Raw genomic sequence first — 17,647 nt, forward strand, 5'->3', positions numbered from 1 at the left:
AGGTCAGCTATTATCTCTGCTAAGTACATCCGGTGTAGAAAGGAAATTCCTTAATCCTATTTTGTGTGCTTGTTTTCATATGCACAGCCATAATTCTTCCACATCCAGCCTGGGTCATACAACAAAAATCCTTGATTGCCACCACTACTCTGTGCTGTACAGGAGACAAATTGCCCACTAGGAAAAGTTTGCTGGGGCTGGCTCTTAATTCTTCTGTACTACAGCAGAGGTATGTAAAATTGACATGGCTTAAAATGCAAAGCAAGAAACTGCATGGGTTTTCATGTCTAAATGGTAACTACTCGAGATCACAGCCTTTGAGGAGTATAGGAATCAGGAATATGACAAAAATTGGCAGAAAGTATGTGCCTCATTTACTCAAGGAGTCTCTTTCACTCTGGTGTATTTACTTAAGCCTCCTAGACAAGAATTCCCTCAAAGCTTATTACAGGATACTTCCTCCTTGCATTTGGGCTGACACAGGGCTCACCTGCCCCTCCAGAGAACAATCTTCCTGCAGTCCTAGCACGTGCTTACAAAAACTAATCCTTCTACTTTTAGCTCCTTTTAAATTAGACTTAACTTCCTGGAAGAAGAGAAAGAAAAAGGCAGCACCACAATGTTTCCATGTTGTCCATGCAACCATCAGGAGAAAAACCAGACAAACCAACTACCTCACCTCCACCCGTGTTGCCAGATACTATTCCATGGGCATTTGCAAACTGTATCCCCTGCAGATAAGTTTTGTACTTATCCCTGGTAAAACTGACCAGCCAGAGGGTCTGTTGGAAATAGGAGGCAGAGATATTTAGGTCACTCCAAGAAAAACACAAACCCATAGCTCCTACCCAAGCACATTTAAGAATTCTCACAAGTGTCAACTTGAAGCAAGTCCAACTCTCATTCAGCAACACACTTGTGCTGTAGAGGCCTTGTCTGCACCTCCCTTGTGTAGGCTTACAGAATAGTGACTCATTAAATATTTGGGCATTTTTCTTATCCTGGACAAGACAAAAAACTTCCCTTTGAGAAAAGAAGGTGCATTTGCTACACCTGAAATAGAAATTAAACAGTCTACTCAAAAGCTATTTATTGTCACCCTGAGAATTAAGCCTTCTGATCTTGCTTTCATAGTTTCTAGCCACTTTCCCAGGAAAGTAACTATAAACATAGATGTTTATACATTCCATTAAAGAAATGTCTTTTGATGGACGTTTCTCATGACCAGTGTGGGTGAGAAGGTGGTAACCTGACCATCCAATCCCTGGTCGTTGTCGAGGATCTATAAATACTGAAACCACGGAATAAATCGCTCTCTTTTTCCTATCACACATTGAGCCGTGTCTGTGTGAATCATTTTGTGTCCAGCAGAGACAATTTATCATTGCAGGAATCTAACTGACCCATGATTTTTTTAATATACAAGAAAAAGAGTTCTGGATTGATTTTGTTTCACAGCAAACACCTCCTAAGCTGTGCTTTTTTGAATGGCATCCTTCATTTCTTGTTGAGAAGAGTACTGAAATACAAAATTTAATACTATACAGACATTTTCAACAGAATATTTAATACTTTTTTAAAAAGCAATATAAAAATCTGCATTAGGAATAAAATGCAGGTCCATCCCATCACCCAGTCTGTAGAATCACTTAATCATTTTCTCCTGTAACAAAGAGGTGCACATTCTTCTTGGACTGTAGCATTTGAGCTGTGCGGTCTATGCCAACCACTGCTGCCAATTTCTGAGCATCATACTTGGAGTAGAGCGCAGTACAAGTCCAAGTAGCATCCACCCCACTGTCTGTGGCCTTCAGCATGTTACAAATCTCACTGTAGAAATGGGAGTATGTTGGTAATTCATAGAAAATGAGGTTCCTAATGCCTTTTATTGTATACCTGCAGTAGAAGAAACAAAAACCAAAAAATTTGAGGCAAATTTTACAAAATATGCACGTTAAAACATCAATTGAGTCTTCCAATTTCCATCAACCCCAGTGCACATCAGCTGTAACTCAACTTTACAAACTCTGTGCCATGGACTGAAGACTAAAGAGATGTAGAATTTAGGGGGAAAACCTCACACTGCCATGCACAATGACCTCCTCTAAAGTACCAACCACCACCAATTTACGAAGTAGTCAGCCTCTTCAGCTTGGATTTTAATACTGTGAAGCCTGATCAGACTGAGCCTAATGAAACTTTTTGTATTTGATAAAACATCTTCTAACAGAAAAAAAATCCTATTCCATTAGAAATCTGTAAACAACTCCAGTCAGGATGTAGAAAATTTTCCAGGTGGTCTCAGCTTGCTGTATTGTTTAATCAATTATTTACTACTTCCAAAATTTTATACAATTATTGTGGCACAGATGAACACAAATAGAAGGCCCAAAAATAAATAGGCCAATAAAAGGCCTGCCATTTGCAGGCAATATCATCCTGTCCTGATATCACTGGAACTTGGCAGCACTTACGTTCCTGAATAAAGCTTTGCTCATAACAAAATACTAAAGTCTCTGCAAAGGGACTAGACAAGAGGTAAAAACTTGAAAGTAAACTTAACAACTCTGACTTCAGTCAAAGAAGTCCTCAGAGGGATCCAACAGATTCAAAAAGCAGCACAGCCCATCTATGACTAAGGTCAGACTCTACCTTCACACACACAACTCAGAGGGAAAACTTGGTCTGCAATTCACCTTTTGTAGAAGTGGAAACGTTCAGTGAACAATAAAAACTGCTTCTCTCCCTTGAGAAAGAAGCGCCTTGCTCTGCAGACAGCAGCTTTTTTCGTGTATTCACAGATGTAAGTGAAATTCAGGTCCTCTTTCTTGAAGTAGTTTCGAAGGCGCACGTAGTCAAAGTAGGACGGGACATAAATGAGCGTGTGGGACATGATGGCGTCGCGGTACTCAGGCAGAACTTTGTCAATGAAAAACTGAAACCTCAATTTAAAAAAAAGAAATACGTTTTAACCAGGATTAAACTTCAGCTTTCTAATTCTGATGAGCTCAGGAAACTCACGTATATGAGTCTGATGAATGTACATCATCAAACAACAGACTGCCAAAGATTTTCACTACATTTTTCCTTCTTTTAACTTCACAGGATTTTTACATGTGTAGAAGATAAAAGACTTTAGCAGCACTACACAACTATGGTAGAGATTGGTATTCCTTCCCCAGATTCTATTCTCCAGAGCCTTTGGAAAGAAGAAGGTCAGTACTCCCCTCCACCTGTGCAGAGCCCAGCCCACACGTGAGGGCTGAAGAAGATGTACTTCTGTGGTGAACCCACAGTGTGCTCTGCAGGACACTCCACTAAATCTGAAAATGCAGTCATTAGAGCACAGCAAAACAGTCCAAGACGCACAGTACCTTGCATCTATCACAGAAGATACACTGTCAGCTTCTAATCTCCGAAAAACATGAGGAAGCTGGACCACCACGTGGCTGATGGAGCCAGTGAGCGGCACGTTGCGGACAGCCACCTGTGAGAAGGAAGTTGGATGTTTAGGGAAGCAGCATTCCAAAGGCAGGCACACTGCAGCCGGCTTTTCGCAGCTGGCATCTGACAGCACAAGGCTGTTTTTAAGAAAACTCAAGTACAAAACTACAGTCATGATAGAAAAAACAGGTCTGTTAAACACACGATGACTGCTTATGCACTGAACCCCATATATCTGAGACAGTCTCCTGAAGTTTTTACTTAGTATTTTGAAAGAAACAGGAACTAACAATACATGCATCTTACACAGTAAGAGATAAAAAGGAAGCAGATGAACTCTCCATTTAACAACAAAATAAGTAAAACAAAATAACTTGAGTCTGTCAAATTAAAAAAAAAAATCCGATTTCTGACATGAAGCAGCAGCTACTATGAAATAAAAGTATCAAATAAGTATCACTACCTGAGGAGCAGTTCTTTGTGCCTCTGGCACAGTATGCAATGTCATGGAGATTCAGATGGAAGAGGGAAATAGTAGGCATACACGGTCAGCAACTGAGTTACAGAATTTTTCTACATGTTGGATTTTCTCTTCCTCTCCCCCTCCCTTCCACACCAGCATTCCAGCTACACACCTGCCCAACGTAATTGAAGCAGTGTTTGTTGAAGACAGAGTTAATCTGGGGGTCCTGGAGAGCACTGAACAGCAGTGTCTGCCGGTAGTACTTGGACCAGTTGTTGAGATTCAGCATCCGCACTCGAGAAAAGTCCACCCCATGGGAATCCAGAGGCAGCAGGTTAATGTGCTTCATCAGGTGCTGCACAGACAGATGGAGACACATCACTGCTGACATCCCTGACTGCCTGCAAAAGCCTTAACTGCAGTAGGAAAGAGGGCAGGGACCAGCAAGGCAGCACAGAATATAAACAAGCAGCTTCTCCCAAGACACCACTGTCTGGAATTTATTGACCACAGCAAGAGCAATTTACTTGATTTCCTGACACTGAACTGAAAGCTACCATCTCTTTAGTCACCAGGAGCAGTAACCTTCTAATATTCTCCTGGGGCAAGTATAATGGATTTGTTTGTGTTAAAGTCAATGGGCCCATTGGTTTCTGAGCTAAAAGAAGCCCAAGCACAGCTCAGCTCTCATCACATTTGGGGAGAGTTTGACGAAATTCACTGCATTTTGCCCTCAGGGAACAATGCCTAGGTGGCATCCCTGCCACCACTTGGCAGGCAGTTGCACCTAAAGGGAAAAGGAGAATGCAGGCTCCAAGACTCATTCCTTGGATATTGTGAGGGCTCATGTGCCCTTTTTCTGTGACTCCTGAGGAAAGAGCACTCATCCTAAATGCACAGTGACATTGTGTAGTCAAAATTTCTGGTCCACGTACCTCAGAGGTGTTTTCATGTGGAAAAGAAAACCTTACCATTTCAATCCTGAAAACTTCTATTAACCAAAAGCCAAAAGGGAAGGGTACTAGCCACAATCCAAGAGCTCTATTGGCATTAAATGTACAGGAAACCCTTCATACTGTTTAACTCTGGACATGACTAACGCTTAGTATGTCTGCAGTCAGTGGAGACATGCACCAGCTCCTCTTGCTTTCTGGAGGAACCTGAATTAGGCTGCACAGACTCCTCACATGGCTGCAATCTGATTGAGACACTGGGCAGTCAGACAGCTGGCATAATTTCTCCCAGATGTGATTACAGGAATCATCATTCTCCTGCTGCAAGATAATTAAAACTGTCCAAAAAACACCTTTGATGAAATATACTACTAAAGCACCAAACTAGGTTTCAAAAACATGTCCTGAATACTACCCAAAATTTGTAGAAAGAATATTCTTAGTAAAAGGAAAATATCAGGGTGAAGGGAGGAAGGAAAATGAAGATTCATGCCCAGAATCAAATCAGTAAAAAACAGCTATACTGCTCACTGCCAAAACTGAGTAACATCAAGACCAACAAGACACAGCACAGCACAAAAATGAATACATATATGGAAAACTCACCAGAACGTGTTCCCAGTTCTGCATCAGGTAAATGTCTGCTTGATCAATTATGAGGATTTCTATTGATGACAGAAAATCAAAGTCTCTCTTCTTCTCCCCCTCTGCACCAATGACAGTCCTGATGCCCAGGGGAGAGGCAATGATGATGTCTGAGGAGTAGAAGGGTGCATAGAGTCTCATGCTCTTCTGCAGGATCGCAACCCCTGTCCAACAACACCAACAGCAACTTCTCAGTTAACATCAATTATCAACCACATTCTTCCAGGAGGCTCTAGAGCAGTAATTTCCCCCATTTCCTCTCCCCACACCGATGAATACAGCTGGACACAACTAACCTGTCTGAAACTCTACCCAGAAAGTGCTTACCCCCATTTGACAAGCATTAGGAAAATTTTCATGTAGTTTAGCAAAGCATTTCTGTATTATTTTTTAAAATATTTTTCATCATCTGAATGAAAATTTATACCTGAAACACACTGTTTCTGATTTTCTGCTGAACAGGGTAATGAGGAGACTGAACAACTTAAGAAAAAAAAAAAACCCAACCAGAAATTATGAATTACTCCTTTCTCCCTGAATCCTGAACTTTGGTCTCTGTCTTTAGGAATTATTTATGTATTACTTTAATCTGTCATGAAAGATTTGGGGTGTATCTCTTGACTATCAACTGCCTTTATTCACAGGGCTAAAAGATTTGCTACCAAACCACAAAGGACAAGGTTCTTCATGTTCCAGTGACTAAAGTCTTGCACCTATACTGCTTCTCACACTATGTGTTGCAGGGTACATTCTGAACCAGCTTATGCCATCAGCTCTCATGTTACAGATATCAAAGGGAAGGAATCAAAGGAGTTTGTGTCATAGCTACATGGCAGTATTTCTAAAAGCCACAGTTTTCTGGTCTTAAAAATGCAGCTAGTCCTGACCACATTCAAACCATCCCCTTCAATCTGCCCAAGAAAGTCTCTCCAACTTCTCTCCTTGTCCATGTGAAGGCAGGTAGCACAGGTACAGCTGAAGGCCCTTCCAACAATTTCAGAGGCAGCAGTAGGGGCCTCTCCTGCTGTCTATTTCAACCCAAGGATAAAAATGGAAAAAGAAATAAAATCATAAAGGTTCAATTGGTTGAATTTCCAGGAAGAAGATATCACTTGTCACAGCATATACACAGTTTAGAAACATCAAGTCTTCTTTCTGTTTAAAAATGTGAGTGGTGGTTTCAGTAAGGCATAACAAATGTGCTTTAAATTAGATCTTTGTGCAGAAGTAACAGGGTGTGCAGCACAGTAAGAAAGAGAAATTATTCTGCTTCTATAATTTGCTTCTGCAAGTTAACAGCACTGAAAGTTTCTTCAATCATTTCTTAACACTCAGTAAGTGGAACAAGTAGAGTGTGGTACGGGAGAGGACTAAAAGGAAAATTATTATGCTACTGAAAGTAAGATGCTCTCATCTGAGAGATATTCACTGGGGAAGGAAGAAAGACTGAGTGCGACCTGCTCACATCTTCCACTGTATCATTACATTTCTTGGGGTGCCAATTTATCTTTCAAGGTGCACTATTTCAAAAGCCTCTGATCTGTCAAGTTAGAAAAACTGCCTTCTCATCTTAGCAGCTCCAGGAAACAAGCCACTAGCTAGTTCTCTGCATACTGAGTTACTAAACAGCATAAGATTACAGTATTATGAAACAGTCTCACATTTTCTGCTTGTCCAACACTCCTACTTGCTGCTACCCATTTGCTTCCATGAAAACCACGGGAAGCACAGCAGAAAACTGCTTTACTCAGTATTGAGCTTTAATTTTGTTCCAACCATTACACGAGACATTGTGAACAGGCTAATTAAACCCAAAAGATTTTTTTTTTTTTTATAACATGAAAAGATTTTTGCTGCATAATCAAGGCTATCTCCAAAATGAGGTGTGGGCAGTCCTGCTAGAATAAAGCTGTCATTGCATTTTAAATTATTCTGAACTTGATGTGAAAATAATTACTTCTCTATTTTCTCTTCCTTTTTAAGTTCTGGCAAGGCAAGAAAGATTTTCAGAAAAATCCAGGTTGCCAGGGCAAAATCAGCAGGAATACCACGCGGCTTAGAATCTCACCAGAACTTCCAGCCCTGACAGCTCTTAGGCATTTGGGAAAAATTTGCTACTTAGCAGTTCTGTACAAGCTAAAAATCATCTGTTCAGTAGGTCATTACCAATTCTGAAGTGGTCATCAATGTTGCCAGCAAAGACGGCTTCATAATCTTCAGGTCTTTTCAGGTTGGGGGGCTTCTCTTCCGGGTCAGAGCCAAACTCCCCCTTGAAGCGCTTTTTATTACTTACATCTATTTTTTTCTTGTCATTCACTTCAAGGAGACTGATGATAATATGCACAATCCGCAGAGCACACTCCCTGAAGGGCACTATCATCAGTACCTGAGCAGATCAACAGTTACAAGAGAGTAACCCATTATGTCGCCATTAAATGTACATTAATTAAACTTCTGGCTTGGATCTGCCCCCGTGATCAACAATCAAACAAAAGCATTCTGACAAGCAGCATGGAGGGAAGATGCACTGCTCTTGAACTGGTCGTGGCCAGCAGCTCAGCCTGGTTCCCCAGCTCCCTCAGGGTACCAGTACAGGGGAACTGAAAACTAAGCACGTTCTCCTCTCCTCCCTGAGCCCCAGGCAAGCAAGAGCTTGCCTTGTGACACAGAGACAAGGGTCAAGGGCTGGCTCTTGTGTGGGTGGCAACAGTCTCTGCACAGAACCCCAAAACATAAATAGCTGATGGGGGAGTCAACATGAAAACCAAAGACTTTCCAGGCATGCAGCAAACACTGAAACTCAACTCTAGAACAGTTCAACAGGCAGCCAGCACACTGGTGACAGGCTGCCATAGCTGAATCCACCTAGTTATCAACTATGGGATGCTACAAATCCTGGGAGGACTGGTTTGAGGCCCACTCCCCCAGTTACAACAGGTGGCCTTGACAGCAAGGCTGGGATTCCCTGAAGTATTCCTAGGTACAGAAAGATCCTTCCATGTAGGCAAGTCCTTCCAAGTGCCTAAGGACAAAAGAATTTCTGGCACATGCCACATTGAGTGACAGCCTACACTACCTGCACTGATACTGAAGATTGATGTGGAGGCACCTGTCTGCACTGTCAGATTTAAATATGGAAGCAGGAAAACTTGTCAGTCTGTGGTGATAGGGAATAAAAAAAAGTCAAACCCATGGCTTGGCATAGAACCAGGCTGGCTAACAACCCTGAGCTCACTGCTTCTCACATGGCATTTTCCCTGCCCTGGCCATGGAGGACAGCTTCCAGACATGATAAAGGGATCTAGAAAAGCACATGCCCAGGAACACATCACCTGAGAGAACAGCAACAGAAATACTTGTGGGTAAACTACTACCAGGATGTTTTTACAGCCAGAGCAGGTGGCCAGGGTGGGGATCAGGGAATCAGAGGTCTCTTACCTTAGGCCTGGTGAGCCCCTGGTCCCTGTGGTCATCGGTGTCAGTCCCTGGCTTTTGATCCCTCCGTTTGGCATTGTTGCTGAGCACCTGGGCATTGGCCTTGAGGACATGGTTCAAGGCATGCAGGCAGTAAGTGTGCCGGATCTCTTCTCCATTTGTTAAAGCATTTCTTTCTGGATAGAACAAGTCCCGGTATGAATTCATGATACAGAAAAGCTCTCTTTGTAATGGGGTAAAAGAGGAATCAAGTGGTTTGTCCACCGCAGACAGAAATTGTTTATTCACTTTTGGCCAAGTGGATTCCAAAGGCTTGTGGAGATGAAGCTGTTTCACATCAACTTCTTTGTCTGCTTTCAAAGTTTTATGTTTCTCCAAAGTGGAAGAAAAAATTAGTTGACCCAGCCTTGGCCACTGAAAAACAATAACCCAACAACACTGAGGAGTCATAAGTACCAAACCTTGCACACTTGAAAGCATAACACCACAGCTGGTGATATCAACTTTAATCAAGTTAATGAAATTAAGGAATTTATCTTTTCATAATACAAGCATAAACCTTTTTTTCATTATACAATCCCTTTTAGAGTCTGCCAGGATAAATAACAATAAATTTCAGCTTGGTAGATATGGATGGATTTTGCAATGATATGTCTGTAACTGTTACCAGGCCAGAGGAAACTGAGGAATTTTCTTCCTAACCTGCCCAGCAAATCAGTGGCTCAAACCAGGGACAAGATTAGAACCCTGGAGTCCAACTGTGCTTACCAATTGGCCCCACTGAGGTACATACTTTGATCAAAGAAGAAAATAAACCCATTAGGGGCTAATCCCAGAAGTTGCGATTCAGTTGTTAAATGCAGACTTGTTGGATGTCTGTCTGATTTTGAACAGCTATCAGTGTACTATGGGAAAACTCTAAACTTTAAGCCTTCTGCTATGCAAGTTGTCCCCAACTGTCCCCATAAAGTAGCTACAGCAATTTAAGCAAAGATATAACATGCATTGCTTCAGGTGGCACTGGTAATTTTGCCCACCATGTGCTAAAAAAATAAATTAAACTGGAAAAAAAAAATAAAAAAATCACAGCTTTCTCTCTGACTAACTAACCATTGGGTATCTTCCAGTGAATGTCACCCAGCATATGGCTAAGCAGAATGGAAGGCAACTCTCCAAAACAAAATCAGATGTGGAAAAGTTATGAAGCAAAGGTTTGTCTAAAAATGAGTATTCTGAAAACCAATATTCTCTGTCAAATACTGAGGTGGTTTTCTGGTTCTGTAATTCACATGTTATTGCCAGAATTAAGTAATGAAGTAATTTAAGTAATAAATTCCCCTTCACTGGCTTGTAAATGTGTACAGGGACAGAGCCATCCTGAAGCAAGAATGTGAAAGTGCATCATAAGTACTTTTAAAAGTGTACATGGTCACCTCAGAAGCTCAGCTGCAGAGCACATCCCTGGCACTGTGCTGTCACCACTCAGAAACAAGCTCTGTTTCCACCCCTTGTCAAGGTTTTGGGACTACAGCTCAAAGGCTAAAGCTACGTGTTTCTGATGTATCACCATATGCCTCCACAACAGCAGAGTGCACATTTTAACTCTTGGTCAGCAGTAAGTGAAGAAGAAAACAGTTCAACAACAACACAGTGACAAAATCTCGATAATTCTAGTGCCATCAGCTATTAACAACAATTGTGATCTACTTCACCTGTATAAAAAAGGATTGTGGGAATGCTGGATGACTACAGAACATTATTACCTGGCTTTGACTTGAAGTTTTAGGAAGTGCAGACATTTTCTCTATTTCCTTTTCCTCAAGTTCTTTGTCCATGTGCTGTTTAAATGGATCTATTTACAGCAACAACAAAAAAACAGCCTGAGAACTATTGCAGCTAATAGTAGAATCGAGTTGCAGAATAGATTTGCAAATAAGATGAACAGTTTCCATGCTGGCCAACACCACAATTAAACCTAGTTATTTCAAAGCACTTGGAGATGAGAGAAAGGATGTCAAATTCTCTCTGCAAAGAACAGAGAGAACAGATTTGACAGATTGCTTTTAAAAAAGAAAAAGAAGCACTTATGGAAGTACTAGAATTTTCAAGCACTAATCAAATGTTAGACAGGAAAACAATATGTAGTGGAAAACAGTGGCAATTTTTTGCCTTAAGCTCTGACATGTCCATTGCTTGCAGGTGAAAAAGGCTGTCAATAGTAAAGTCCCAAGTGAACTTGCTAACCTTCCTAATTTACAAATAGTTCTGCCCAGGGCTTTGGCCAGTAATATGAACACAGTTTGTAATTAAACAGAGAAATATGAGGCAATTTTTGGACAAGGGGAGCAAAAATTGCCTGGAGTGAGAAAAAATTTGATTTATTTAATAAGCATCTTTTTTTTAAAGGAAAGGAGAGGCAAAGAACTGTTAAACCGTATTACACTCAAAGACACTGGCACGCACAAAGTCACATGCAAAGTTAATTTTGAAAGCCAAGCCCTGTATCCTGCTTGCAGCACAGCAGCATTTGCTGCATTAAGAAAACTAATTAGGGAACACTGGTGCTCGCCAACAAATAGCCAGCCCACACACAAGTTACCCAGGCAAAAGTCAAGATATTTACTGATCATGACGCTGAAAAAAAAATTGAGAAAATCTTTCCAGAAATGCAAATGAACTGGATATCATTTAATTGTACTGCAGGGTCTCTCCTTAGTTGAGTTTTACTGATTCCAGCATTTTCCCAATAAAGTAGAGGGAGTAATGGGATGTGTTTTCAGGAATTTTAGTGACCCCAGGATCAGAGAAGAAATTCATCCCCTTTCTGCTATCTTAAGTGATTAATTTTCTGCAACAGATTATAAAGACACTTCCAAGCTACAAGAACCCACTGAGGAGTAGTGCATCATTTATAGGTGGAACAAAGCTGTTAGGATACTTAGCATGCAGTTGGAGAGCTACTGTTCTCATTAAAATGCAATGCCAACAGCCTAAGTCATATTCTCATGGTAACAAGAACGAGCTGTTTTTTCTATCACATGGCCCTTTGATGCTTCCACACATTTCATGTATCACCCAGGCTGCCTCCCAGATCTAATGTCAGCTGCTGCTCCAAGATGACAAGCCAGCATCACTAGGGATGCTACAAACATATTTCTCTCTCTCAAACTACGCCATCTGATATTAAAGGCATAGAGCATTAAATATGAGCAGAAGCTGTGCTAGTGCCAGGGTGTGCCATGTCGCTGAAGGATCGCACATCCCTGCAACACAGTTATTTTGTTACATATGGTGGGACAACTACAATATCTGAGCTTCAGATGCATCCATCAGTGCACAGAGATTCTGGGATACACCCTTAAAAGACATTACCTGTGCTCTGCTGAGGCTTCATACTCTCCTGATCCTGGTGCAACCAGATTCCTCCGCATAACCTTCAAAATTCTGAGAGCGCTTTGTCTAAATTACTGTGGCTGCTCCGAGCTTCTCAGAATCTGACCTCTAACTCCACTGAGATGTGAAGAATGCCCTCACAGGTCAGTTTTGTGATTATCTCCTGTGCTGTTTGTGCCAAGAATATCTTCCCTAGTCAAGTGCAGGCTTGCAGACCTCTTTGTATTACAGTGGCTTTTAAAACTACTATAAAAGCAGCAGAACAACACCCTCCACACACTTTTCTAGTCCTTGATACTTCAAACTTTACCAGTCATAGCAGAAACCCCACATGAATCCCAGTCCCCAGGGGCTACAGAGAACAAATGGTTCAGCTGCACAGCTGCATTAAGGGTCCCTTATGTAACCATCTGACATGTGGGCAATACCATGAATAATGTAGTGGAAGAACTTAGAAGTTGTACAGCCTATTGCTAGGGTGTTGGACAATTTAAACATGTTTACAGATACTCCTCTAAAGGCAGATCCCTAAACACAGACACACAATCAACTTTTTACCTGCTGAAAGACCTTGTGAAGAACTGCTGTCTCTTCTATCTGCATTGCAATCTCCACTCTCCTCTTCCATGAAATTGGTTTCCAAGCTAAATTCAGATTCATGTTTCACATCAGTAAACTCCTCAATTACTCCATGACGTGGGTCACAAGAGATATCTGTGCCATCAGCCTGCTCCTGGCTGAGCATCTGCTCTGCTGTGTCTGTGGCTGTCAGTAAGAAACAGGTTATTTTCTCTTGGAAAAGTTACTGTCTGTAGATGCTGTTCCCTTTGAGTTACTGATTTTTTCCTCCCAAAACTCTACCAAAAAAGATAAAAGCACGCTTTGTATTCTACAATAAAGATGACTTTTGGCTAGCATGCCAAATGTTACATAATTTGTGGAATTTAACTTTTCGTTTCCAAAGACACCAAATAACTGGAAATGATTAAAGGCTGACTCCTCTCTCCCAGCACTTCTTTGCAGGCTTCATCAATGCGGATACCTCACCGTAAAAGTGGAAGTTTCCTTCCAATTTCCATATTCTTTCCTGTGCTGTGCTGTGAGGCAAACCTTTCCCTCCTCTCGGTGACACAGCCAAGCCAGATGCTGCTTGAGAGAACAGCTTGCGTCTCCCATGAGTGGGTGAGAACCCCTGGTCTGCTGCTCCATGTGGATTTCCTCTGTGCTGCCGCACAAACAACATCTGAGGAAGCAGCAGCAGGCTGTCTGGCGGAAAATGAGCACAGCTACCCTTTCCCCTGCTAAATCCTTCAGCAGCTGCTGCTCCCACCCACACAGAGCCAATGGAGCAACAGAGTCTCCAAGGCAGAAGAGCACCCAGCCAACAAGCCAGTCTACACCAGGAACTTGGCTAAAAACATACGTTAGTCAAACAACATTTACCAAAGAAGCATGGGAAAAGACAAACTACCTTCTTCCTCCTCTGGAACATCATTCTTATCTTCTTCACCTCCCTCTGCTTCTCCAGTCTCCTGGGACCCTCCACTGTCCGTTTCTGCCTCACTTTCCTCAGCTTCTTCTGATTCACTTTCATCTTCCTCTTCCTCACTCTCAGACTCAGGTGAGGTCTTCAGGGTAGCCAGGAGCTTATGATACCCAGAGACCTGTTCCACTTCAGTCTCTGAATCGCTTTCTGCACTTGATTTATCAGAATCCTCAGACTGGAAAGAAAAACACAAGTATAAAAGCAACAACAATAACAGCCTATAAAGCAGCAAGCAAATATCCTTACCTCTACTTGCACTGTTATGTTAACCCTCTCACAGATGCAATGGGGTTTTCAAGACCCACCATTTTAGGCCAATAATTATGCTGGACACCTCCATTCAGATTTTGAAAGCATCTTGGGAGAGACTGAAGTGCCTCTTTCTGCACCAGTTTGACTTTGGAGTATCACAAAACCCAGTGCTTTCCATCTCAGCTGAGTGAGAACACTTGATCTTCAAAGACAAGGCCTTTGCTGAACCAGCACCAGATTCTTCTAAGAAAACCACACACAGATTGAAAATTGTAGAAAGGCACCCATACAAGGGACAGAGCATGCTGGAAATGCTTCTGGCTCTCAAGAACGTAAGTGAAAAAGCTGTCAGTGGAAAACAGGTCCCTGAGGAGTTGGTCAGGTTTAGGTCAGCTGTACAGCTCTACACTTTGAGCAAGCTAGACTTGACCCAGTTCTGTCCTGGGCTTGCACAAACCAATGTCTATATTATAGCCAAAAATAGAGTGAAACCATGAGTATCAACACAACACCATTGACTCCTTTCTTAGTTTCTTTTAGCCCCCCCCCAAAAAAAAAATCAGTAAATTGCTAAAAGAAACAAATGAAATAGAGTAATTAATTTTTCCAAATTAAAACTTTGAAACCTTTTATTAATCTGATGATAAAGGAGGTTACCAAATCCTGACTGAAACAAAAGTAAAGCACTGGCAATCTGAAGAAGAATAAGTATTAATATATTTCTTTGTTCAACAGAGAACAAAGTCTCCTAACTCATGCAACACTAAGTTTATCAAAATTATTGAAACAACTTAAAGCATGATCTAATTTTCACTGTGACTAAGTAATACACAAAAAAGTTAAGAACTGCTGTTATTTCCTGCTGCTTCTGCCCTCTGATGGTATTACAGTTTTGAGTTAGACATTACAGAAAACAATTCAGAGCCACACAAAACTCACATTGATCTTTTTCTCCTAAATCCTGTTTTTCTAAGTGGAACAACTTAATCAGCCTGAATAAGCTGGAAACACGAAATGCTAAGTTTTTCATTTCACTGAACTATACAAAGATAAAAATAAGGAAGGAGTAAAAATACATTACCAGTTCACATATTTGAGTTGCTTCTGCTCTTCCAGAAACCCTGAAAAGAAAGCACTAAAATACCTTATTCTGCCAATAATGTTCCACACAGGATGAAAGAAATTAAGGGAAGAGTGAATTGATCAGTTGTGCAAGTTTAAGGAATTTAAAGGAAAGCTAAAAACCAAACCATTACACATGTCTCCGTAAGAAAACAGATTGGGCATTTACCCTTAAGGGTCACCCTCTCAGGTGGTGCGACCCTCTGTACATGAAGCCTAAGTGCTCAGGCATTACAACTGATCAACAAAAATTCTGAAGTAAAATCCAGTGTTAATCAGAAGATGATGTCTCAAAAGGAATTAAAATAATCTAGCTACAAGGGTAGTTTTTAAAAAAGCTAAACAAAAACTACTTCTAGTACTAAATATTTGTCTGTGAAGTGGGAAAAAGACACAAATTAAAGGAAAACCAGCATTAATTAACCAGTGTTGGGGCTGCAGTTCTTCAAAGAAGCCACTGTATAAGCTGGGCTTAAACTAACCTCAATTCTTTCAAAAAGATGCAAGTCTTGTGTGGGACTGAGCATCACCGTACAGGGTGACACACAGGACATTCCCTTCAGCAGGCCTTCCATCCCAAATCCACACAGGCCAGGAGAGTCCCAGGGGACACACAAACAACAAACCTTAACACTGTGTGCGTGCTCCTAAAGGTTTTACAGCAGCACCACACACCACACAGCAGCTGGACTAAGCAGCTCTTTCCTCAGAAGTTTACACGTGGATATAAAAGGAAGGTGGTCATTTTGACAGACGGGCATCCCGCGGAGAAGGGAATGGCTCTTGTCATTCTTTTCATACTCTTTCCGAGATCAGAAAAGAGCACGGACTAACCAGTGGGAAAGCTGGAACCCTGACAAGCCAAGAGACCAGCCTGGTATCAAAATGGGAGCCCACCTTGCACTCCTCCGCCTCCCGACTCGTCGTGGCAGCCTCCGGGCTGCACCACAAGAGTTTACATTTATTGCAAGAAAATCCGAGCCGAGATTTCCTGCTTTCCGTTCTGCTTTCGAGACTCCCGGCTCAGGAGCGGCAGTGCGCCTTGCAGCTGACACTGCCCTCCTTCCCTCGGGAGCCCAGGGGAAGCGTGAGAGGGAGCGGCCCCGGGCTGAGCGCGGCTCCTCGGCCCTGCAGCCCCGCACCGCGGGGAAGGGGCGGCCCCGCGCGGGCTGGCCCAGCCCGGCACTCACTTGTCATAGAACGGGTGCTCCTCGCCGAACTCCCGCAGGTGCTTCTTCTGCTTCTTGCTCAGGCTGCGCAGCAGCTCCCGCCCGGCTCGCCGCTTGCCCATGCCGGTCCGGCCCGCTCCACGTGGGTGCCGGGCGCGCTGCGCTGTCGCACGGCGGGGCGGTGCCCGCAGCCCGGCGCCGCACGGTGATGCCGGGGCGGGCGGTGCGGCCTGGGAAGGCGGGGCCGAGGGCGGCTGGAAGGAGAGGCGGAAGGGGGTGAGCTCAGGGGCCGGGCCTCGCCCCGCCCGCGGCGGCCCGCGTGCCGCGCCGGGAGCGCGTTTGTGCGTGCGAACCGCGCTGGGGAGCACGAAGTACCGGCAGGAAACACTTGTCCCAGACTGCATCCAAATTCAACCCCGTCCCGAAGCTGCCGGCCGCCACCCCGAGCTTGGTGCGGGCCGTGACGCGTTTCCGCTGCCGGAGCCGGGGTGAGGCCGGCGAGCAGCGTGGTGGTGGCGGCGGGGCGGGCGCTGCTCGGCCTGGCGGAGCGCAGGTACACGCTAGTGGAGCTACAGCACCTTCTCCCGCTGACCCGTGATCTGCAGTGCTTTGCTAAAATTCTCTGGGAAAACCTCTGCAACCAGGCTAGAGACAGCAACACAAGTGATGAATATTCAGACGGCTTTATTCTAAAAGGCGCAATCAAAAGCTGCAAATGAAACCCCACTAAATTCTGGCTCTTCTAACAAGTCACTGCTGAATCGTGCGTACGCGCTGCTTAAGGGTGCTTTACTAGGTATGGAGAGACTTTTTCAGAAACAACCATAAATTGTATCAAATAAAGTAAATTAATTTTCAGTTCTCTGCATTAAACTTCTTTGTCGCATATCCCCGTGTTTCTGTACGACCTAGCTGTAACTCCTCTAGTCTGTCGTAATGAGGGGCTGTAAATGGTGGTGTAATGTGCAAAGCACACACAATAGGTTTGTCTGTCTATGGGAGTACAAGAAGTGAGAGCAACGTAATTCCAAATAGGATGGAGGCATGGAATATTTTGGAAGAAAAATACACGGAAAAAGAGTTTAGCATTTGGATTGTAGCTTCTTGGCTATCTTGACCTGAGGGCATCCATGCATTTGACCGAAGCAAGCAAGCACATTAACTTCAGTTACACAGAAGCCTCTAGGAGTTACTCCTGTGTGTTGTTAATCTCACGGTCTGTACC

The 17,647-nt window shown here is 43.0% G+C and overlaps 1 protein-coding gene across 1 annotated transcript; it reads right to left on the reverse strand.

The window, feature by feature from the left end:
* Positions 1 to 1,546: 1,546 nt before the first annotated feature.
* On the reverse strand, positions 1,547 to 16,607 carry UTP25 (UTP25 small subunit processor component). Its single transcript, XM_015623025.3, has 12 exons — positions 16,444 to 16,607; positions 15,213 to 15,252; positions 13,805 to 14,054; positions 12,892 to 13,098; positions 10,704 to 10,792; positions 8,944 to 9,354; positions 7,672 to 7,891; positions 5,467 to 5,669; positions 4,080 to 4,262; positions 3,375 to 3,487; positions 2,697 to 2,942; positions 1,547 to 1,896 (listed from the first exon to the last, which is right to left on the reverse strand). The coding sequence occupies exons 1-12, from the start codon at positions 16,542 to 16,544 to the stop codon at positions 1,650 to 1,652; spliced, it is 2,310 nt and encodes a 769-aa protein (XP_015478511.1). The 5' UTR covers positions 16,545 to 16,607; the 3' UTR covers positions 1,547 to 1,649.
* Between the last annotated feature and the right edge of the window lie 1,040 nt (positions 16,608 to 17,647).

Source organism: Parus major, chromosome 3 (genome assembly GCF_001522545.3).
Source record: "Parus major isolate Abel chromosome 3, Parus_major1.1, whole genome shotgun sequence".
Lineage (NCBI taxonomy): Eukaryota > Metazoa > Chordata > Aves > Passeriformes > Paridae > Parus > Parus major.